Genomic DNA, 24,873 nt, shown 5'->3' on the forward strand with positions numbered 1-24,873 from the left:
ACGCAGATCTACATGTTCCTGTGTGTGTGAGACCTTCATGAGCGCTGCTGCGATCCTCAGGTAGGACCGAAAACCTCTCTTTCTGTCTTGATTTTCTCACTCTTTTCCAAGTGAAGCTGCTGGTTCTGGTCTTTGTTTTGGTGACTAAAGACTGGAAAGGCAAGGTTAGGACAGGTGAAGGCTTGAGGAGGTCGAGCTCTTGAAGAACATGTGGTTTTAGACAGAGGTGAGCGGCTTTGTCCTCGTCTTTCTGGTTCTCTGGGGCCCGAGCGTTTCCATTTGCTTGTAATGCAGTCAGACAGCCGCTATCAGCCACAAAAGTGCTTCAGGTTCTCTTGTTCCGCTGCCAGGGTCACGTCTGGGTCATATTTCACCCCAAAAACTAACTAAATAAATTAGATTTTTTTTTTTCCTGACCAGATTTTCACCACTATTAAGCTCACAATTCATAATACTGTAATGGAGAAAAACAATAATGTTTTAGTTGCATTTATACAGCGCTATTTTACTGTCATTGATATACCTTTTATAGGTTTTATTAATATTCTGAATTTGTTTAAATTTTTCAAGTTATAGTCAGTTTGCTGTTGTTTTGTCATTTTTATTTTTTTATGTCTGTATATAATTTTATGTCAGTTTCTGTTTTAGTTATTTTAGTACATAAAGTTATATTTTGTTTCAAATGTAGTCATTTTATTATGTTTTTCTAATTTTTATTAGTCTTTAAAATATATATTCTTGTCATTTTTATTTCAGTTTTAGCTATTTTAGTACTTAGTTAAATTTCAAGTTTTATTAAATATTAATTATTTCAGTTTTATGTGTAATTATTGTAGAACTTAAAGTAAAATAAAATTAGACATTTTTTTATTTTTACTTTTTCGATTAACATTTAGTTTATTTCAAGTAATAATGATTTTTTTTTTATGATTTTAGTTTTAATTTTAGTTTTAGTTAATTCTAATAACCCTGGGTAGCATTTGCTGTCCTGATTTTAATTTATAGTGAGTTAAATAAAGATTGTTTAACGCTATTTTGTTTATGTAAGACAAGAAATTAGAGGGGAAAACTCCCATTTGAAGGAAAATGTGATTTACTCTCAGGAAAATGCATAAATGATCCTAATAGGCTTCATTTTCTTGTAAAATATAATTAACTTTTCTCATGCTTCTGAGGTGATCTGGATGTTTTAATGAAATGAAGATGTAAAGTTTGACTGTAAGTGCTTGTAAAATAGCAGTAAATTCAGCTCGAATCGTTTAGCACACTGAAATAGCATTGAAATGTTGGAGAGGAGTTACTGGTTTCTTGCTTGTTTGATTTTCTCTTGGGTTCAAATGTTTGTGTCTTGATCAGGCTGCACAACACCAATGCATAGAAATGTAGGAGTTGTGTTAAGGCTGATCTTTTGCTTGTCTAAACAGAGCGTGACATTCCTGGACATGGATTTTGCCTGAACTTGGGCTTGATGAAGAAGAGAAACAATTAAGATTTCTAAAGCTTTCTTTAACTGTATAACAACTTATAACTTATATTAGATGTAATTTATGTACAAACATCTCTCTGGAAGCATCTCATGTTAAGACGTTTTCTAGTAATTCTAGTATTTGTGACGTTACATTCTGCAATTGCACCTTAAAATCAACGAATATGGACTTTTTCATTTCTTATTTATTTATTTTTTTCTTTATTTCTATTTACTTTTTTATTTCTCAAAATTAGATCAATTTATGCATATATGCAATATTGTGCGAATCTTGCAAATTCAACTAGTCAAGTGACGGGCAACAAGGTTATTTAGTTAATAAAATATAAAAACTTAAACTTATTTTATTTCCCCCCAAAAATAAAAAACTTCTAATTTTCTTTTAGTTTAACTTGATGCTAACTAAAACTAAAACTGAAATAAAATTAAGAAAAATATTAAAACGTTTTAATTTTGATTTTCTTCTTTAAGAACGCTGTGAAAAACATTCAAATAAAAATAGATGTTTGTATGATATATTTATGCATGCACAGTAAGAAATCTCAATGTCCACCCAGCTAACGGAATGTTCTCAAAGTAATGAACAAACGTTCTTTATTTCAAATGTAACGTTAATAGAATGTTCGTTCAGATGTTTCATAACCTTTTTGAAGAGGTAGCATACAATGTTATTTCTACTGTTGTGGTCCGTAAGCAGTTCTTTATGGTTATTTATCTGATGTAGTAAGTAAAAGTAGCATTTTGTGGAAGCGCCGTCTTTCTGTTGAACTTAACATATATATATCATTCATTGAACGTTTTCTGAAGCGTTTTATTTGACGTTCGTCTAATGTTTTGTAAATGCTATTACTTGTCTTAAATGTTACACTTGTTTCAGAATGTGTTTCAAAAACATTCAAACGTAACATTTCCATAAAGTTTGCAAAATGTTCATATATAACCAAGAAAATATGTTTTTAAAACATTCAAAAATCTGGAGTTTGGCTGTTCAGATACATTAAATGTTTTAAACGTTCAAGGAACTTGATCAAATAATGTTTTCATAACTCACTGGGAATGTCAGCTAAATGTTCATAAACACATTTTGTTAGACTGTAGTTTCTCAACTTTGTCCTAAAGGATATGACTTGGTAAATAACACTGAGTAAACATGGCAAAAATGGGCGTTCCTGACCTGTTTAATGAGGTGTACTGACATGCATTTTGGCTTAATAAATAGTATGCAATAGTTGCATAAATATCTGCACACCCCTAAAGTCAGGCTTTCGTGGATAAACAAGCCTTGCTATTATAACTAGTGCTTTTGTTGCTGGCATCTGATCCATCCTGGCATGTTGAGATGTAGGTCATGAATGCTCTCATGTCACGACGTGCTTCAGGAAGTTTCTTCACCATCTCCACATCATCAGCATGTGTGCACGCTCCTCGTCTGTCATGCGTCTCCCTCCACACCCGCTGATCAAACAGCACTGTGTTTCATTTCCTCGCTCATATACTGTGTTTCTGTGCTGATCAGGGTCTGCTGAAAGACGAGATGAATGAGCTGAGCTGAGGGAACTCAAACACAAATCCACAGGTAAGAGCGTCTGACGTCACGTCTGCTGGAACTCATGCAATAGAAACAAGCTGTAAGTTTACATGTTAGTTCATTTGATGTATTCTAAAAAAAAAAAAATATTGCTTTTTAATATATATATATACACACACATACACACATACAGTCAGTTCAGGTCAAAAGTTTACATCCCCCTTTCAGAATCTGCAAAATTTACCAAAATAAGAGGGATTGTTGTTTATTTAGTACTGACCTGAATAAGATATTTCACATAAAAGATGTAGTCCGCGAGAGAAAATAATAGTTGAATTTATAATAATGACCCCGTTCAAAAGTTTTCACCCCTTGATTCTTAATACTGTGTTGTTCCCTGAATGACCCACAGATGTGTTTTTTGTTCAGTGATAGTTCTTCATGAGTCCCTTGTTTGTCCTGAACAGTTAAACTGTCTGCTGTTCTTCAGAAAAATCCTTAAACTCCCACAAATTCTTTGGTTTTGTAGCATTTTTGTGTATTTGAACCCTTTCCAACAATGACTGTATGATTTTGAGATCCATCCTTTCACACTGAAAACAACTGAGGGACAATATACTTCTATTACAGAAGAATCAGAATCAGAATGAGCTTTATTGCCAGGTATGTTTGCACATACGAGGAATTTGTTTGGGTGACAGAAGCTCCACAGTGCAACAGAATGACAGCAACAAGACAAGACACAGATAATAAAAATAATAATATACAAAATAGACAATGTGCAAAATAGCACAAAATAGAAAGTTCAAACGCTCACTGATGCTCCAGAAGGAAAAAACATGTATTAAGAGCCGGGGCGTGAAAACTTTTGAACAGAATGGAGATGTGTACAGTCATGGCCAAAAATATTGGCACCCTTGGTAAATATGATCAAAGAAGGCTATGAAAATTAAACTGCATTGTTAATCCTTTTGATCTTTTATTTAAAATAATCACAAAAGTCTAACCTTTCAGTGGATAATAAGAATTTAAAATGGGAGGAAATATCATTATGAAATAAATGTTTTTCTCTAATACACATTGGCCACAATTAACAACATCCTTTTATTCAATACTTTTTGAAACCTCCATTTGTCAGTTTAACAGCTCTACATGTTCTCCTATAATGCCTGATGAGGTTAGAGAACACCTGACAAGAGATCAGAGACCATTCCTTCATCCAGAATCACTCCAGATCCTTCAGATTCACAGCTCCATGACGGTGCTTCTTCTCTTCAGTTCACCTCACTCATTTTCTACAGGGTTCAGGTCAGAGGACTGGAATGGCCAGCAGAAGCTTGGTTTTGTGCTCAGTGACCCATTTTTGTGTTGTTTTTGAGGTTTGTGTTTGGATTATTGTCCGGTTGGAAGATCCAAACATGGCCCATTATAAGATTTCTTAACAGAGTCAGTCACTTATTGATTTTTTTATCTGTTGGTATTTGATAGAATCCATGATGCCATGTGTCTAAACAAGATGTCCAGGACCTCCAGCAGAAATATAAGCCCACGACATCACAAATACAGCAGTATATTTCATTGTACACATGGGGTACTTTTTATCCCTCATGATCATGTTTACCAAGGGTGCCGATATTTTTGGCCATGACTGTACATTCTTCTTATTTTGCCTAAATATCTTTTTTTTTCCCCATTTAGTTCTGCCCTTCAGAAGCTACAGAAGATAGTTACATGCTTCCCAGAAGACAAATTAAGTTTAATATAATTTAATATTTTCTGTAAATATAAAAAGCATGTGTTTCCTTCTGGAGCATCAGTGAGTGTTTGATTCTTCTGTAAGAGTTGCATGCGAGTCCCTCAGTTGTCTTCAGTGTGAAAAGATGGATCTCAAAATCATACAGTCATTGTTGGAAAGGGTTCAAATACACAAATGCTGGAAAACCACAGAATATGTGGGAGCTGGGGGATTTTTCTGAACCCTAACCCTTTGTAAAATATCTTATTCAGGTTAGTACTGAATAAACAATAACATGCATGTTGTATGATCCCTCTTATTTTGGTAAAATAATGAACATTTAGCAGATTCTGAAAGGGGGATGTCAACCTCAACTGTGTATAGATAGTATATATATATATATTTTAAAAATTGTCTGCTTAATCTGATATTAAAATATTGAGTAGGGGTGGCACATATATATCTCAGGTGTATCGTGAAATTTCTATTTTTATAAATAGGTATCCTATCACTCTTTAATGTTCACTAGTGAGCAAATATTGATTGACAGCTTGCATAAGAGGAGTTTACAGATGCACTGCATCGTAATCTGCTGGCTTGTGTTTGTGCAGCTTTAGTTCATGTACAGAAAGATCTGAGCTGGAAATGAAAGCGTTTGAACCCCTTTAGTGTTGATTATTGTATTAGACACGTCTGCTAATGCAGGTCTGAATCATAGAAACAGGCTCCTTAACCTGCATTAAACAACAAGGACAATTTGACTAAACAAAGTAGGAACCGCAGGTATTTATAGGCCAACCCTGGACAACTCAGATAGTAATGCTCAGCTCACAGTGGATGCATATGTTTGCAAAAGCCTTGAAGAATCTGCAAGATGTTTATTATTATATATAAAAGAGAGAGGCATCATTAACATGCATGTTGTTTTAATTTGATATTTACATACAGAAGACAGAATAATACCTGAAATGACTCCCAAAAAACATTATTTGCACAATTTTTTGACCTTATTTTTATGATAATTACAGAAATATCAGACAAAAAATTATATAGTTGATATTAAGCATTTATATATTCTATATTCTAGTGATAACATTTTCTTTTTAACGTTATGTAATTATTATATACAGTCACTAGGTGGGTGAATCTTACACACACACACACACACACACACACACACACACTCACACACAAAAACAAGTCTAGATCATATTTAATTACATCCAACCAATAAATAAACAAATAAATAAAGTATAAATATATGGTATATTTTTGCATTGTTTGCAGAACTTATTGACATTATTTTTAATGATAATTAAGTAAAAATATCAAACAAAATGATATAATAGATTATAATACAAAGTATTTCTCTCCATAGATATATTGTATATTATTGTAATAATATTCTATTTTTAACATTTATTATGTAATTATTATTATTATATATATAGTTACTAGGTTGAATAAAAAAAAAAAAGATTGCTTAATTATTTTTTATATATATATTACTTATTATTATTTTGTATATATTTGAAAAACTTTGCAACATTTATATGACGATTAAGCAAAAACAATATATATTTTAGTAGCATTTCACTGCATAGATATTGTATATATTGTATGTTAAATAATTGCTTAAAATGAGAAATAACATCTTGTATCGCTTATATTTGCATAAATTCAGCATGGGTTCATGAATTAGTTGCTGTTTATCTCATGCATCTGGACGGGTGTTGAGGGTCATGAAAGGTCACGAGGAAAAGCTCTTACTGAGGAGATATTTGAATGCTGATCAGAAGTCGATGTGCTTTCCCCGAGGTGATCGTGATCCATCGAGAACTGTCACATTACAGCACACAGATGAAAGGATTCAGAGTGCTTGTCCTCACTATCCTTTGATTGAAGTTTTGTTTTCAGCAGACAAACAGATTTAAATGAGTCAATACAGTAAAAGAATACAGCTAAAAAATAGTTTATTGAAACTTCAGACAAAATCTAAAATCAAATCTGCGCACATGTTTTTTGTTGAGTATCATATTTGATCCATCAGGCTTATATGGCTCTGATATAGTGAGAATATAAAGGAAAACAGCTCAGTTTTATTCAGAGACTTGCAAAGCAAAAACATGCAGTTTGATGCAGACGCAAAAGGTGACACTTTATTTTAAGGTGTCCTTGTTACACGTTACATGTACTTACCGTTATAATAACAATTAATTCTGCATAATTGCATGCAAGTAACCCAAAGCCTAACACCTAGCCATATAGTAAGTACATGTAGTTAATTAATATTACTCAGTACTTAAATGTTTAATTACACTGTAACGAGGACACCTTAAAATAAAGTATAACCCCAAGAAATACAGTGATGTTGTGTATATTCCAGTTATACTATTGTTTTAACATGATGTAATTATTATATGTAGCCTCCAGATAGGTGAATCTAGATCATATTTCACTCTAAAATTAAAAGAAAAATAATTTAAAGATTACTTTTTGCATTATGTGACAATTAATCAAAAATATCATGCAAAAATATAGATAGCTGATATTAGTGCAAAGCATTTCACTCCATAGATATATTGTATATTTTGTATATTCCAGTTATTCTATTTTTAACATTGATGTAATTATTATATAAAGTCAAAAGAATAAAATAATTATTATAAATTTTAATAATTAAATATTTTTTTTATTACATTTAAATTAATTAACTTAAAATAATTTATTTAATTTTGTCATATTTATTTTATTTATAGGATTTATTTATATTTTATTTATTTTGCATCATTTGTGACCTTTTATATGGCTAAAAAGATAAAATTTTAATAACTTGTAATGTAAGTCAATTGAGATGTTTATAATAGTTCAGCAGAGACTGACATGAAATAATGTATATATCATTGGTCGCTCTATATCTCCAATAATGTCTTAATAAGATGAGATTGAAATGATGCAAACATATAATGCAATGCTGATTGAGAGAAATAAACGCTCCTCAGAAGATGTGAGATGAAGATCATTCCTCCGCTGAGGAACAGAGAAAGTAAAGCTTCTGGAAACAAATGCTCCTCAAAAGATCCTGAAGATCAGATTTGAGACGCACTGATTTTTCTAGAAAATGATTGATGGAGAATCAAGTAAAGCTGAGCTGCTTCAGTCCAGTAAGAGTTCATCTGGAGATATGACTGCAGTTATTCTGACCTTTACTTGATCAAAATCAGTCCAGATTTGACAGCGTTTCTACAATTACACTAAAAGAGCTTTTACTGGATTAAAAACTGACAGCAAAATTTGTGGCTTATAAAATATGAAACAGTGGCTTTCTAGGTTGATAAAGCTCTCTTTATGGGTTTTTCCTTCCCACAGGCTTGGGAAATCCAATATACAGGGAATCATGTGTTCACTTTCATCGACCCACAGCAATATTGATCCACTCTCCAGTAGTTAGTGTCTCACGGTTCACTAAATATGCATTAGTGAATAACCGGCCAGACTCGATCTACGACCGTCTCACTTTAGCATATCCGTGTTACAGGACACTCTCAGTCTCAGGTTCAAGTGTGTTTCTGACCTGCTTCAGGAAAGGGGCGTGTCCTCAGGTGTCAGATTGACAGCTCTGGCCTGGTCTGTCTCCGCCTCTTCTTCAGTCTGGTTTGGAAGGCTGTTGTGTTTTCTCAGAGCGAGTGCATGGCCCTGCTGTGGTGTTATGACGGGACAGACTCTTGTTTCCAGCAGGCTGTCAGGATGTTCCAGAGGAAGAAGAAGAAGAAGAGAAGGCTGGAGATCTCCACTCCCAGGAACTTCGAGCACAGGGTGCACACGTCCTTCGACCCGGTGCAGGGCTGTTTCGTGGGTCTGCCGCCTCAATGGCAAAGCCTCATAGACACGCTCCGGAGACCCAAACCTGTGGTGGATCCCTCCAGCGTCACGCAGGTGCAGCTCAAACCACAGAAGGTAAAGCTCCTTCAGTATCCAAACATCAAAAGATGTGAGAACGTGTGCGTTTCTGGGGTTTGCATGGGATCTTCTTGCACTTTTTTTTTAATGCAATTTTGTTATGTATTTGTTGAATGCATGCAGTCATGTTATGGTTTATTGTGTATATATAGATAAACTATAGTATGAATTATACATAAAGTAAATAAAACAATAAATAAAATTAATTCTTAAAACTTAGTAGCATTATTTTTGACAATTAAGCAAAAATATAATAAATAAATTACAGTGAATAATAGTTCTATTTTTATTATACTGTATAGTTGTGTATATATAATCTCTAGATGGATCTCACAAAAACATGTCCAGATTAATATATATATATATATATACATTATTTGCAAAACTTTTTTTTTTTTACAATTAATTAAAAATATCAGGCAAAAAACCTATAGTTGATAGTACAGTGCATTACATTGGAAATTCCTGTAATTAAATACTATTTATAGAATTTAATGCTCATATTTAATATATATATTGCATTTTTTGCATTAATTGCAAAGCTAAGTGACATAATTTTTCTGACAATTTATGACAAAAAAAATCACAATCTGCATTTTATTTTTTCATTTTGCTGTGAAATGTGATCGAGGAATTCTCCTTGCAGCACCTATACTGTAATTTCTTTAAAAACGTCACACAAAGACGGGACTTTTCCCTGAGAAAGTGTTTCAGGTTCATGTTTGCAGCTCCGGTTGTATATAATCATGTGTCTCTGTTAAACAGGTTCTGAAGAAGGAGGTTTGGTTATATCTAAGCCAACATCTATGTCATATTTCCCCAGGGTTCTCACGTATCAGAAACACCATTAAAATGTTTTCATATGGTGACACATTTCTATCAACTAATTATGACCTGACAGACCTGCTCAACGCTGCTGTTATATAATGCATCATATATATTGCTTTCTCATGTCCAGTTCACTAAAGTCTTGCAAAATTTATTGACATTATTTTAATGACTGTAAAGCAAAAAAAAGAAATATATATATATATATATATATATATATATATATATTATTCCAGCAATACAATGCTATTTTTAACATTAATATTATTTGTTATATGTTCACTAGGTGAATCTCACAAAAACCTTTCCAGGTAATATTTTAGAAAGAAACAAAGAAAGAAAGAACTTACTGCTTAAAGAAAACTTTATATATTTTTAAATTATCTGAAAAACTTTCATTCATTATTGTTTTTTGACATTATTTTTTATAATATATCAAAACTATTAGACAAGCATTATATAGCTGATATATTGCCAAGCGTTTCGCTGCATAGATATATTGTATATTCCAGTAATACAACCCTATTTTTAACATTATTATGTCATTATTATATAAATAGTCACTAGGTTAATTTCACAAAAACATGTCTAGATCGTATTTCACTCTAAAAAAAATTAATTCATAAATAAAATAATTGCGTTACAAAATCTGTATTTTTTGCATTATTTCCAAAGGTTGTTGGCATTATTTTCATGACAGTTAAACCAAAACATCAGGCAAAAATTATAATAAAAAATGCATTTTTTTCTTTAAAACAGTCCTGGGGACAAACATCCCCTAATTAAATAATAGTATAAAGATCTATCAGCTGTCAATCAAACTAACTGCATGAACTGGACTTTTGGTAACTGAGTGATGAAGCACCATCTTCATCTGAGAGGCACGTCATTGTTCCCGCTGGATAAAGTTTCCTAGTTTGCGGAGCAGGAATGTGAAGCACGACATGCACTGGTGTAATTAAAGCGGTCATGCAGCATGCGCATTATATAATTGCATATGTTTCCTGCATATGACACTGATCTGAGTGTGCAGCTGAGCTATGACAATACAAAAATAAAAAAATGTTCTCATCCTCAGGACTTCTGAGATTAGGATAAGTTTGTTTCTTCATCAGGTTTGTAGAAATGTGTCTCACTGCATCAGTGTCTCAGCAATGGATGCTCTGCAGTGAATGGGTGCCGTCAGAATGAGAGTCTGATAAAAACATCACAATAATCCACACCACTCCAGTCCATCAGTTAACATCTGGAGAAGACAAAAGCTGAAACACATCCAGCATTAAGATGTTTTTAACTCAAATATGAGTCCATAATCCATAATAACGCTTCCTCCAGTGACACTGATGCAGAGACACGTTTGAGTCATAATAGAGTCAGTGTTGACATCTTGTTGAATTCTCTCTTCCAGAGGATCGTTCGTGGCAGTTTCATCGGACATGAAGACTACATTGCTGCGGCGATCGCTCAGATGAATCGACTCTCTGTTACAAGCTCGAACTCGTTAAGGAGAACTAGCCCGTCTTTAAGGAAAAGAGCCCAGTCTCTGGGCCGTCTGGGTGAGGAAGCTGAAGGAGAGACTTATGAATATCAGGAGCTCAATGAGACCAATCGGAGGAACGGGCAACCAGGGAACTCAAGAACCCGACCCGTCCAGAGCAAGAGCGGAAGCCCACGGCCCGAATCCAAGAACAGCTACACCATAAACTCCACTGAGTCACGACCGAGAGCCAAATCAATGTTCATGGGACAGCCAGTGCTGATGCCCCGGGACATTTTACTAGAACCTAGAACTGCTCCTGAAGGGCCTGGTATTGATAAAACAGACGGTAAACCCAACCAGAGACCCGTATCGTGTCTCTACAGCACCTACAGCGAAAAAGATGGAGCGAGACTGAACTCAGATCAGCCCAAGATAGAAACACCGAGGAGGCCTCAGTCCACATACAACTTCAAGGTAAGAAACATGTTTTCTAAAAAACATTTTTCTAGAATTTCCATTAGGATATATGATATATTGATATATACATGTATATCTTTAAATATAAATGTTTTAGCCTAAATATAAATACCAAAAATATTTGTTCCTAAAAGGTTATTTTTGAATGATCTCTGAACATCCAGTTTTTAAAATGTTTTAAAAGTGTTCTTTCTCGGTCATGTGAATGTGAACGGAACATTCCGTTTTAGAATTCTTGCAAATGTTACAGAATGTTACTTTTGAAGGTTCTCAGGATGTTCTGAAAAGTAGTTACATTTAAAAACAAATGTCTGACTAAAGTATTGCACAAATAAAACATAATTTTTTTTATTCCTTTGTTTTTGTGTTTTTTTTTTAAATGAACACTCTATTAACATCACTGGAAGAACGTTTGTTCATAACTGTAAAAAGATAAAGAACATCTTAAACAGATTTCTCTGGGTTTAATACAAGCTGAGCCTTATCATGGTTGAAAATGACTTATCGTGGAAAAGATGTATATCTGCACTGAAATTATATGCGCATCATTTTTTGCCTGATATATTTGTATAATTATCACAAAATTGTGGTTAAGTTTAGCCAATAATGCAAAAGATATATTTAATTTTTCAAGCAAATAATTTCATTTTTTCTTTTGATTTTGGAGTGAAATAAGATCAGGATTTTTTAGTGAAATTCATCTAGTGACTGTTTAATAATTAAATGATAATGTTAAGAATAGAATTGTATCACTGCAGTGAAATGCAGCGCAGTGTAATATCATGTATAATTTATGCTGTTTATCTATATCTATAAAAAACATTTAAATCAGCCCTCAGTTTAAAAAAAAAAGCAAAATTGACCTTTACAGCAATGCATTGCACTAAAATAAATGTACCTGTAGCTTTAACAGCATCAAGCTCATGGGTTCAGTTCCCAGGGAATACATGAAGTTATCAAATATATACCTTAAATGCAAAGTATATCGATTTGAATAAAAGTGTCTGACAAATGCATACATGCAAAATAAGTACAGCCGCAAGATTACATATAAGTAATCTTGTGGCTGTACTTATTTTGCATATTTTGCAAATCATATATATATATATATATATATATATATATAATATATAGTGATATTGTTTAATTAAATTATTATTATATCTTGTAATTAAAATTAAATTACATTTTTATTTGAATTATGAATCATTATATAATATAACATTATATAATATTTTTATAATTAAAAACAAATACAGATTTGAATTATATATATTACTAATATTTTGAATAAGTTTTAATTTTACATTTTCAATTTTCTTTTTAATTTTAGTTGTTTTATTAATTTTTATGTTCTGCTTGTCATTTTAACATAAAAAAATGTTTCATATTGTATATTATATACATTAAATATTATGTTTTAAATATTAAATATTTCTGTTTCACTATAATTAATTTTTATTTAATTTATTATAGTTGAATTTATTTAGTTTTCATTTTAGTACTTGAAATTACTTTCTTTTTTTTAGCCAAAGCAGCATTTCTAATTTTCATTAAAAGGTATCATCTAATATTTATGTTTTGTTTCATTTAATTTTTTTATTTTATGTTTTTATTTTTTTTATTTTGTTTCAAATATGTTTTTTAATAGGTCTATAGTATACTAGTTTTAGTTAACAATAACAACACAATAATGTTCCAGTGTAATAAGCTACTTTTTGTCTGAAGAATAATCAATATACATAAATATTTTTTCTTGAATGCAGGTGAAATGAACTCTCCATATATATATAATTTTTTTTTTTTCAGCTTTATTTTGTTTTTATTTTATTTTAAGGAAAACATTTTTTAATAGTTCTATAGTAATAGTTTTAGTTAACATTAACAACAGTTAAGATTGCATCCAAAATAAAAGTTTTTGTTTACATAATATATGTGTGTGTACTGTGTATATTTATTATGTCTATATAAATACACACACATACAATATATATTTAGAAAATATTTACATGTACTTACATGTGTATATTTATATTCATGAAATTGATATTATATATACATATATTTAATATATAAACGTAACATATTTTTCTTAAATATATACATGCATGTGTGTGTATTTATATATATATATAATATATAGGCTCTTGTTCGGTCTAGACTTGACTATTGCAAAGCTGTCTTGGCAGGTCTTCCAGCCAATTCTATTAAACCTCTACAATTAATCCCAGAATGCCGCTGCAAGGTTAATCTTTAATGAGCCGAAAAGAACACGTCACACCTCTGTTCATCAATTAGCACTGGCTACTAATAGCTGCTCGCATAAAATTCAAGGCATTAATGTTTGCCTACAAAACCAGCACTGGCTCTGCACCCTTTACCTAAACGCATTACTTCAGACTTATGTGCCTCTGGAAGCTTGTGTTCTGCAGGTGAACGTGGCTTTATTGTTCATCCCAAAGAGGCACAAAATCACTTTCACACACTTTTACATTAACTGTTCCCTCCTGCCCAACTCAATCCTTAACCATCTTCAAGAATCAGCTAAAAACACATCTCTTCCATCTTTATTTGACCCTCAAACTCTAGCACTCTCTATTCTAATTTTATTTTATCTATTTTATTTTTATCTATCTTTTTATAAAAAAAAAACACACACACACATTTGACCCTCTATCAATTGCATATTTATTCTCTAACTGCTAGCTTTTCTTGTAAAACTAACACTAGGTTTCTTTTTTCGATTCTATCTACTTGATTCTTATAAATAAAAAAAACCCACTAGGTTTCTTTTTTCTATATTCTATCTACTCATTTTCTGTAAAAAACAAACAAACAAACAAAAAACTGTTAGGCTAACCTAGACTTGTTATGACACTTGCATGTTGCTCTTTTGTTGATTTTGATTGCTTCTATTGTCCTCATTTGTAAGTCACTTATGATAAAAGCGTCTGCTAAATGACTATATACTCAGTACACATACATATTTTATGAAAATAACTTTATTTTGGATGCGATTAATCGCGATTAATCATTTGACAGCACTACTTAAAATACTTCATCTTTTCCTTGAATGCAGGTGAATTCACCGAGTTTCCCAGCCGTTTACAAACCCAACGGCACTAGCAGTCCTATAGCAGGCCACGGAGTAACCAGCCATCAAAACACACGGCGTTCCTCCAGAGACCTGATGTCTCCCATCCAAACCCCTGAGACTCCAGTCTCAGTTCCTCTGACGCAGGACAGCCCATCTCAGCCCAGACCCGCTCCGACCGGCTCGCCCGCGGTCCCCAGCGGAGCCTCGTCTCCCAGCCTCAGAGCGGCCCAGACGCCCGGCAGCGGCCCCGAGACGCCCGGAATCACCCACCAGCAGTTCAGAGCCGCGCTGCAGATGGTGGTGGACACCGGTGACCCTCGCTTGTATCTGGAGAACTTCGTGAAGATCGGCGAGGGCTCCACGGGCGTGGTGTGCATCGCCCGAGAGAAGCACAGCGGGCGGCAGGTCGCCGTCAAGATGATGGACCTCCGGAAGCAGCAGAGGAGAGAACTGCTCTTTAATGAAGTATGAGCGTCTCATCTGTCGTTCACAACACATTTAGGGCCAGATTTACTGAACAGGGCAAATTAGTGCGCAAGCGCAATTCCAAAACAGCACCGTACACACACACACACACACACACATTTCTATTGCCCTACACCAACCCTACACCTAAACCTACCCCTTACAGGAAACTTTGTGTATTTTTACTTTCTAAAAAAAAACTCATTCTGTATGATTTATAAGCGTTTTGAAATATGGGGACATGGGGCAATGTCCTCATAAATCACCTTCTCCTTGTAATACCTGTCATTGTACAAATTTGTGTCCTCATACGTCACAAAAACACGCACACACACTCACACTCATATACACACACACGTGTGTGTGTATATGAGTGTGTGTGTGCGTGTTTTTGTGACGTATGAGGACACAAATTTGTATGACATATATATATATATATATATATATATATATATATATATATATATATATATATATATATATATATATATATATATATACATACAAATAACATTTCAAACTAACATTTAATTATATATAATTTTATATTTAAATATAATTTAAAAAATATAAAATATAAATATATTTTATTAAAACATTTACGTTATGTGACAAAATAAACTAACTGAAATAAAATAGAATATATAATTCTTATGTTTACTTTATTTTTCTCATTTTCTCATTTAGTACTAAAATAGCAAAAAACTTAAATATAAGGTCATATGAACTACAGTCATATTTTTTTTAAATCAAAAACCCATAAAAATGATAAAAACATGCAACAAAATTACTAATATATAATTTTAAATGAGTGGAAAATAGAAAAATTTAAATGGATTCAAAATTCAAACTGTAATAGTACATCAATTATACTAAAATAACAGTTAAGTTTGATCATTTTTATATATATTGTGTGTGTGTGTGTGTGTGTGTGTGTGTGTGCACGCATAATATTATGTAAAAACTAATAAAAATGACAAAAGCTCACAAAAAAAGAACATTAACAAAAATTATAATGAAAAATGAAAATATAAAACTGAAACCTAATTCAAAATAAAAAAATAAATAATATATAAATAAAATGTAAAATGAATGAATGAGGCATTTATATAGCGCATATATATATATATATATATATATATATATATATATATATATATATATACACACACACACACACACACACACACACACACACACACACACACAATATCTTTCTTTTGCTATATATATATTATTACCGTGATATTATGAAAAATGGTTTCTGTATGTCTTTACACGCAGGTGGTTATCATGCGAGATTACAGGCATAGAAGCGTGGTGGAGATGTACAAGAGTGCTTTGGTGGGTGAAGAGCTCTGGGTCATCATGGAGTACCTGCAGGGCGGCGCTCTAACCAACATCGTCTCAGAGACCAGGTCAGAAACAGTTTTTAACATATAATGAACATGAATGATTCCTCAGATCATATGTTATTGATGAGCGGTAAAGGACTTTACTGAGTGATCAGGTGCATCGTTTTCACCTGAAATCATACTGAAGCTGCTGTTAACATCAATCCATGAAAACTTCTGCTGCACCGGCACCGTTAAGATCTTCTCCCAGATGGTATCTTAAAAAGCTTCACTGAAGCAAAAACAACAGGATTTGTTCTGTCTGCTGTAAGGAAAGAGTTACATAACAATCATAACTGTTTCTTTTTACAGCTCTTTATTGATCTTCACACATTCTTCAGTCTAAATCTCTTTCATCAAGCATTAAACGCCTGCCATGAAGTCAGATTAGATTGCAGACTTTGTGTAATGTTCCTGCAATACTTTATGCAAGAATGCAATGTCAATATGTTGTGAAATGTAATGCATTATATAAATATTCACAATGCCAATAAACATGCACTAGTGCTCAAAACGTTTGGGGTTGGCAAGATTGTTTTAATGCTTTTATTTGAACAAATATACAGTAAAAAATGTGAAATATTATTACAGTTTAAAACAGCTGTTTTCTCTGTGAATCTATATCAAACTGTAATTTATGTCTGTGATCTGCAGCTGTATTTTCAGCATCATTTCTCCAGTCTTCAGTGTCACATGATCTTCAGAAATCATAATAATATGCTGTTCAAGAAACATTTCTGATTATTATCAATGTTGAACACAGTTGTGCTGCTCAATATTTTTGTGGAAACTGTGATACATTTTATTTTTCAGGATTCACAGATGAATAGAAAGTTCAAAAGAACAGCATTTATTTGAAACAGAAGTCTTTAGTAACATTATAAATGTCTTTACTGACACTTTTCATCAATTTAATGCGTCTTTGATTAATAAAAATATCAGTTTATTTTTATAAAGTCACAATGGCCTGAAACATTTGAATGTTAGTGTATTAAATGTACATTAGAGGGAGCAATAGAGTCACTAAACCAGATGTGGTGTTATTCCTGCTAAATATAAGCAGTTTAAGTAGCTTTAACTTCACAGTTTGCTGAGGCACAGCCCATGTTTATCTCTCTCTCTCTCTCTCTCTCTGTGTGTGTGTGTGTGTGTGTGTGTGTGTCTCTCTCTCTGTGTGTGTGTTTAGGCTAACGGAGGAGCAGATTGCTACAGTGTGTGAAGCTGTTCTCCAGGCTCTCTGTTATCTTCACTCTCAGGGCGTCATTCACAGAGACATCAAGAGCGACTCCATCTTACTCACGCTGGACGGCCGGGTGAGACACACACTCATCCTGACCGCCACTAATTACACTCCAGGAGTCTTCATTTACATCTATATGAGCTCTTCTCAACTGAGCACTTTTCCAGGACTAAGATTTAACACATCAACTGCTTACAGTACAAAAAAGTGTCCTTAAATTCAAATTACGTTATTAAATAAATAATTTACTACATAGACTTGAAAAATTATTAACATGAATTATGCATTTAGTGGGTCTTCAGATCTTTTAGAATGTACTTTCTACATTGTAAAATAATATATATTTTTGATGTTGTAAATAAAACAAATATAATAATAATAATAATAATAATGTTTTATTTATATAGCGCCTTTCCAGTGCTCAAGGACACTTTACAATGTACATTTAACAAAGAAGAGACAATTCACGTAAGCATAGATGGATAACAATAAGTATAGATACAGTAAAGGAGCATTATATGGACAGGGCAACATACCGATAAAGAGTCAAACATAACAAAAATACAAATACAAAGCAGAGCAGACTGAAGCGACAAAGCATGAAAAGAACAAGTTCATTAGACAAAGCATGGTATCAGTAATCAAAGGTATAGCATTCAGAAAACAAGTGAGTTTTGAGTAGTGATTTAAATTCTGAGATATTGTTAATACAGCAAAGTGAGCGAGGGAGGGAATTCCAGAGTTTGGGTGCAATAATACTGAATGATCTGCCCCCCATTGAAGAAAGGCGGTGCCGAGGGACAACGAGAAGGCCAGAGTCAGAGGAACGTAGTGAACGAGTCGGGGTGTAGGGGACAAGCAAATTACACAGATAAGGGGGAGCTAAGCCATGCAAGGATTTAAAAGCGAGCAGGAGAATTTTGAATTTAATACGGTAGGCAACTGGGAGCCAGTGGAGATCATACAAAATTGGCGTGATGTGAGCAGAACGTTTGGTATGAGTGAGTATTCTAGCAGCAGAGTTTTGAATGTATTGTAATCTAGAGATGGAGCTGGCAGGTAAACCAATGAAGAGGGCATTACAGTAATCAAGACGTGATGAAACAAATGCATGGATAATCGTTTCAGCATCTATGGTACTGAGGAAAGGACGGAGTTGGGCAATGCGGCGTAAATGAAAGAATGCAGATTTAGTGATGAAGTTAATATGAGACTGAAAGGAGAGTGTGGAGTCAAAGATTACACCTAAATTTTTAACATATCATTGGACTAAATTTTATAAGAAAATACTACAATTACTATCAAGTGAAAATTATTTCTGCACCAGATTTTGTCAGTATATCAGGGTTATTGTCATTAACTAAAACCATAAAAAACTAAAATAACTAAAACAGAAATTAAATGAATAAAAAACTATGAAGAGATATTTAAATAGAAAAAAATAATAATAAAAATGAGAAAACAACTAAATTCGTTAAATTTTAATCAAAATTAAAATGAAAACAAAATATAAAAACTACTGTATAAAACAAAAATGAATACAAATAGCAAAAAACCCAACAAAATTACTAGAACTTTAAATATAATTAAAATGAAAAAAGACAAATATAAAAATAAAAACGATATAGAAATATTTTCAAAGAAACAAAAACTAATGACCAAAACACACAACAAAATTACTACAACTTTAAATAATATTAAAATGAAAAGAGAAAATATAAAAAAGAAAAATAAATAAAAATGACAAAAACACACAACAAAATTACTAAAACTTAGAAAATGAAAAATGTTATAGAACTTTTTAAATGGAAACAAAAACTAATTGAAATAAGAAAACATTACATAATTACTAAAACTTTTAAAATGAAAATTAAAGCAAAAAATCTAAAAATAAAAACTATATAATTTTTTTTTTTTAAAGAAACAAAAGCTAATAAATATAAATAAATAATCAATTCAAATGAAAAGGAAAATCTAAAAATAAAAACAAATTCTAAATATGAATAAAAACCTCTGAATGATACTAAAATAGCACTCTTTCCCATTATTGATGGAGTACATGTTTTTGGTGTATTTAGATTGGAAATGCCATTGATCTGAACAGAATTGATGTGTCTGTCATTCTCTGTTTTTCAGGTCAAACTGTCTGACTTTGGATTCTGTGCTCAGATCAGCAAAGACATCCCGAAGAGGAAGTCGTTAGTCGGGACTCCGTATTGGATGGCGCCGGAGGTGGTTTCAAAGACCCCCTACGGCACTGAGGTAACAAACATCATCAATCTTATCTTTAATTTCATCAGGTCACAAATGACATGAAGTAAACAATCTTAATGGGTATGATTATTATAATAAAGATGCTGGTTGAGCCACGTCACAATGCCACACCAGATATTTAAAGCATATAATGCTGTGATTAACACTTTTTAATGGGAGGATTATAGTCGATACGTAATATTTGCATAGAGATAAAGGTGGATTCGCTTGACCGGATGTTGAATCGCGTTAGAAATCTCTACTACAACAGAACATGACCGATCTGACATTGCTTCATTCACGGAAGGTTTGGAAAGCCTGATCTTAATAGTGGAACACGTGGAGTAGAGTGGTGTTAAACAGGTAAACTGGGTAGTTTGAGCAGTAATAATGCTGGAAATTCATGCTCACAAGAAGTATATAAAAATACTGCCTTTTTTTCTGAAGTTGTGTTGTAATATCTTGAGAGATTGTTAGGAAATGACCTTCCACTTTCACCGACTTCAGAAGATAAAAGTGAGATTGATCAGTTTTCCCTTCCTACTAAACAATAGGCTCTAAGAATGTTTTTGCTAATGTTCCCATGTAGTTATGAATTTCTGCATGTTCAAAATATCAAGTTTTTAAAATGTTTTCTTTCTTTTTCTTTTTTTATGCAAAACTTGAGAGAACATTCCATTTTAGAATTCTTGCAAGCATTATGGGAACGCTGCTTTTGAATGTTCTCTGAACGTCCTGAAACAATGAATGATGTGTGAATAGTTATGAAAGCTTTATTTTAACATGTTTTTAAACATTAAACATTTAGGGAACATTCCATTGTATCATTTTTCCAAACGTTAATGTTTCCTGAACATTCTAAAATGAGTAGAAACATTTAAAAATGTTAGATGAACATCGAACTAAAATGTTTCAGAAAAAAAAAAAAAAAATTCCATGAATAATGAATAAATGTCCATTGCTTTTTTTAAACATTTATTTTTTGTTATACGAATTTTTAGGGAGCATTCCATTTTATTATTTTCGAATAATAAACGCTGCTTTTGAATGTTCTCTGTATGTTCTGAAATGTGTAATCAAATTTTTAAAAGCATTAGAGGAATGTTCTAATAAAATGTTTCAGAAAAACATGATATGCTGGTATTTGTGGTTTTGTGTCTGTTGTGTTCAGCTTTAGTTTGTGCCAAGTGTCATGCATGAAATAAACTGATACATTTAATGTTCAAAAAGATAAAGAATGATGGGAAAAGTCATGGAAATGCATTGGTCCAAAGCCTTGGGAAAACTGTATTTATTTATATATAGATATTTTATAAATACACGTTTATTTTGTAATAGTTTTACTTTTGTTTCCTCATATTTTTGACTGACTTACAGTACAATACAAGTGTCTGTGCGGCGGGCAAACAGCTGCTCAGATAACTTCTATATGATATCTCTTTGTAATTCTTGAGAAGGTTGTGTTTGTTCTCTGGAATGAGGAATCGGTTTAGTGAGGCAGATCCTGTGAAAGATCCTGATGTTCTGTGTGTTTGTAGGTGGACATGTGGTCTCTGGGGATCATGGTGGTGGAGATGATCGATGGAGAACCTCCGTATTTCAGCGAGACGCCGATAGCAGCGATGAAGAGACTACGAGACGAGCCGGCCCCGAGCGCCAGAAACATCAGCAGGGTAACATCAGCAGAACCTCAGCAGGCTTCATTCAGCCAGCTAAAACTGAAGCTAAAACTGAAGCTAAAACTGTATTCATGTCATAATCAACTCAGTTTAGTTCAACTTCATGTAATAAAAGAACTAAAACTGAAATAGAAAATAAATACAAATAATATAGAATTATAACTATATACAATTATTATTCATATAAAAAATATTAATACAAACTCCTAATGACACTGAAATGAAATCATAACATGCATATGTTTATGCAGTGCTGTTATTTATTGAAGCCACTGAATAAAAAATAACAAAGGTAATTCTGACTTTTTTTCTCAGAATTGGAGATATAAACTTGCAATTGCAAGAAATAAAGTCCAAATTGTGGCATATAAACGAATAAAGTCCAGTATATATATACATATATATAAATTATAAATTAATAAAGTCCAGTTCTAAGGAGAAAAAAAACCGATATGTTCCCAGAATTGTGAGTTTATATTTCACAATTGTGAGAAAAAAAGTCAAATTGCGAGAGAAAATTTGCAATTACATTTTTTATTTTTTAAATCAGTAACAAGAACGGGCTTCCATAGTTATTGTACAGTAAAACTATAAAAATCATTCATTGAAATAAAGCTGAAATTAAATATTAATATTAGATGAAACATTTCAACTTAAAAAATGTCAACTAAAAATACAGCTTAATAGAAATCTACCCCCCCACCCTCATCAATAAAAATGACATTTTCATTAATTAAAAAAGACTAAATTAAATATAAATATTAGATGAAACACTTAAAAAAATAAAAATGATATATTTTTAAAAGTAGTACAATTAATAAAACTAAAACAGAACAATTTATAAAATTTACATATAAATATTAAAAAACAAAAATGAATAAAAAATGACAAAAACTAAATTACTGAAATTAAAATTCCAAAAATTAAAGCTAATATAAATCTAACATAAAAATAAAAGCTAATTCAAAATATGAACAAATACTATAAATATATAAACAATGCAAAACAACACTTATTACACTTTAATTAAACTACTAAATAATTTTCATTAATGAAAGAAGCCTAAATTAAATCAAATAGAAATAATAGATGAAACACTTAAACTTAAAAAATGAAAACGAAAATTATGAATGTTTAAAAGTACTACAATTACTAAAACTGAAAAATTATTAAAAGCTAAATGGAAATGTATTAAACTAATTAATAAAAAATGACAAAGGCACAAAACAAAATACTAAACTTAAAATTGTAAAATTAAAGGCTAATATAAATGTAAAATATACAAATAAAAGCTATAATTAATACTGAAACAATACTGATTTCATGCATAAATCAAATCAAATCACTTAATTACTGTATATCATGAAGACCATAAGTGTCATAATTCTCCCCAAAATCTGCTTAATGAGACTTAAAATGAAGAAATCCTACTTTCAGGACCATGAAGTTATGTGTAATATTATATTAAATTCTTATGCATAATGATGTCTGTGGTGTGATCAGATCTCTCCCATCCTGAGGGACTTTCTGGACTCGATGTTGACGTGTGATCCGCTGAAGCGAGCGAGCGCCGGAGACCTGCTCCAGCATCCCTTCATGCTTCAGGCCACTTCTCCTCGCTGTCTGGTGCCGCTGGTGGAGCAGTACCGCAAACGCATGTCACGATGCTGACCTTTAGCACTTTAGAGAGAGACTGTGAACCTTCCTGATCTTCTGGAACAACCCTGAGCTGGACTGCTGATGTTCCCCTGGAGAACCTCACGGAGGAGGACAGGAGCGATTCACCCCAAACCCATCAGTCCGTCAGCCTCTTATTCTAATGCATTTGCACAGAACCTTTGACATTGTGTGCCTTGTGCAATATAGACTGTGCTGATGGGTTTATTAAATCCATCTGATGATCGTTCACAATGCATGGAAGCCTGTTTCTGCTCCAGGACAAGCAATTAAAAGGTAATTGTGACCTTAATTCTTGCAATTCTGAGGAAAAAAATTGAGATTTTAACTTACAATTGCAAGACAAAAATGGTAATTCTAAATTAGTAAAAATTGTGAGAAATTAACTCAGAATTGTGAGAATTTTTTTTTTTATTGTGAAAAGATCAGAATCAGAAATGTGAGAGATACGAACTGAATTGCAAGGAAAAAGTCAATTACAAGACAAAGTCAGAATTGTGAGATATTAACTAAGAATTGCAAGAAATGTAGAATTGTGATATATAAAGTCATAATTGTTTGGAAAAAAAAAAAAGAATTGTGAAAGTCTGAATTGCGAGAACAATTTTTAATTGTAAGGTATAGAGTCAGAATTGCAAAATATGAAGTAAGAATTGTAATAAAAAATTTAATTGCAAGAAAAAAGTCAGAATTGCAAGAAAAAAATTTAGAATTGCGAGATATAAAGTCAGAATTGAGGAAAAAAACATAATTGTGAAAGTCTGAATTGTGAGAAAAATATTTAATTGTAAGAAAAAAGTCTGAATTGCAAGACAAATGTACAATTGCGAGATATAAAGTCAGATTTGAGAGAAAAATTTTAATCGCAAAATATAAAGTCAGAATTGCGAGAAAAACGAGTGAATTAGCGAAGGAAGACAGAATTGTGTCAATAAATTTGAATTGTGAGGAAAAAATATAATTGTGAGATTAGTCACAATGACCTTTTTTTATTATTTATCCCGTGGCAGAAACAAGCATCCATAAGAATGAGAGCAGAAACATGAATTATGAATCATGTTGACTTTAAAATGTAACTTTTCTTGCTGCACAGCTTTGGATAAAAGCGTCTGCTAAATGATGTTAAATGTTAAAATGAACGTGTCACTGAAACTGAACTCGAGCTCGAGTCATTCGTAGTTTCACAGATCTCTTTCTTGTTTCATGAATGAGGCTCAGCTCAGCGACAGTACAGAGAGGCAGATAATAGAAGAGGAACAGCCTTTTCATTCCTGCGTTCTATTTCAGGGGTGTTTCTGAGTGAGGATGAGTCGGGACGTCCTTCGCTGTCAGCGATCTCACAGGCGTCCAACAAAGATAAAAGACAAACACATTCCTGACTCTCAGCTCCCGTTAGAGCACATCTTTGTCCTACTTAAGGCAAACATTACATGGTCTGTTTTCTGTTTAGTACTTTACTTTGTCATTTAGCAGACGCTTTTATCCAACGCGACTTACAAATAAGAAAAAGTACGTTAAATAAAACTAAAAGTCAAAACTCTGTAAATATTATATACCCACATTTAAGAAAATAA

General features: G+C 32.4%; 1 protein-coding gene across 2 annotated transcripts; it reads left to right on the forward strand.

Moving 5' to 3' along the window:
• On the forward strand, positions 1–24,248 carry LOC306843468 (serine/threonine-protein kinase PAK 6-like). 2 transcript variants are annotated; one of them, XM_079374992.1, is made up of 10 exons: positions 1–60; positions 3,003–3,062; positions 8,485–8,706; positions 10,946–11,491; positions 14,574–15,056; positions 16,341–16,474; positions 17,637–17,763; positions 19,827–19,952; positions 21,482–21,616; positions 23,126–24,248. In XM_079374992.1, exons 3-10 carry the CDS (start codon positions 8,497–8,499, stop codon positions 23,291–23,293), a joined length of 1,929 nt encoding a protein of 642 aa, XP_079231118.1. In that variant the 5' UTR covers positions 1–60; positions 3,003–3,062; positions 8,485–8,496; the 3' UTR covers positions 23,294–24,248. The 2 variants fall into 2 exon arrangements, with proteins under 2 accessions (XP_079231118.1, XP_079231117.1); XM_079374991.1 differs by lacking the exons at positions 1–60; positions 3,003–3,062 and having other exon boundaries at positions 8,398–8,706.
• Positions 24,249–24,873: the final 625 nt, after the last annotated feature.

Source organism: Barbus barbus (genome assembly GCF_936440315.1).
Source record: "Barbus barbus genome assembly, chromosome: 24".
Taxonomy (NCBI): Eukaryota; Metazoa; Chordata; class Actinopteri; order Cypriniformes; family Cyprinidae; genus Barbus; species Barbus barbus.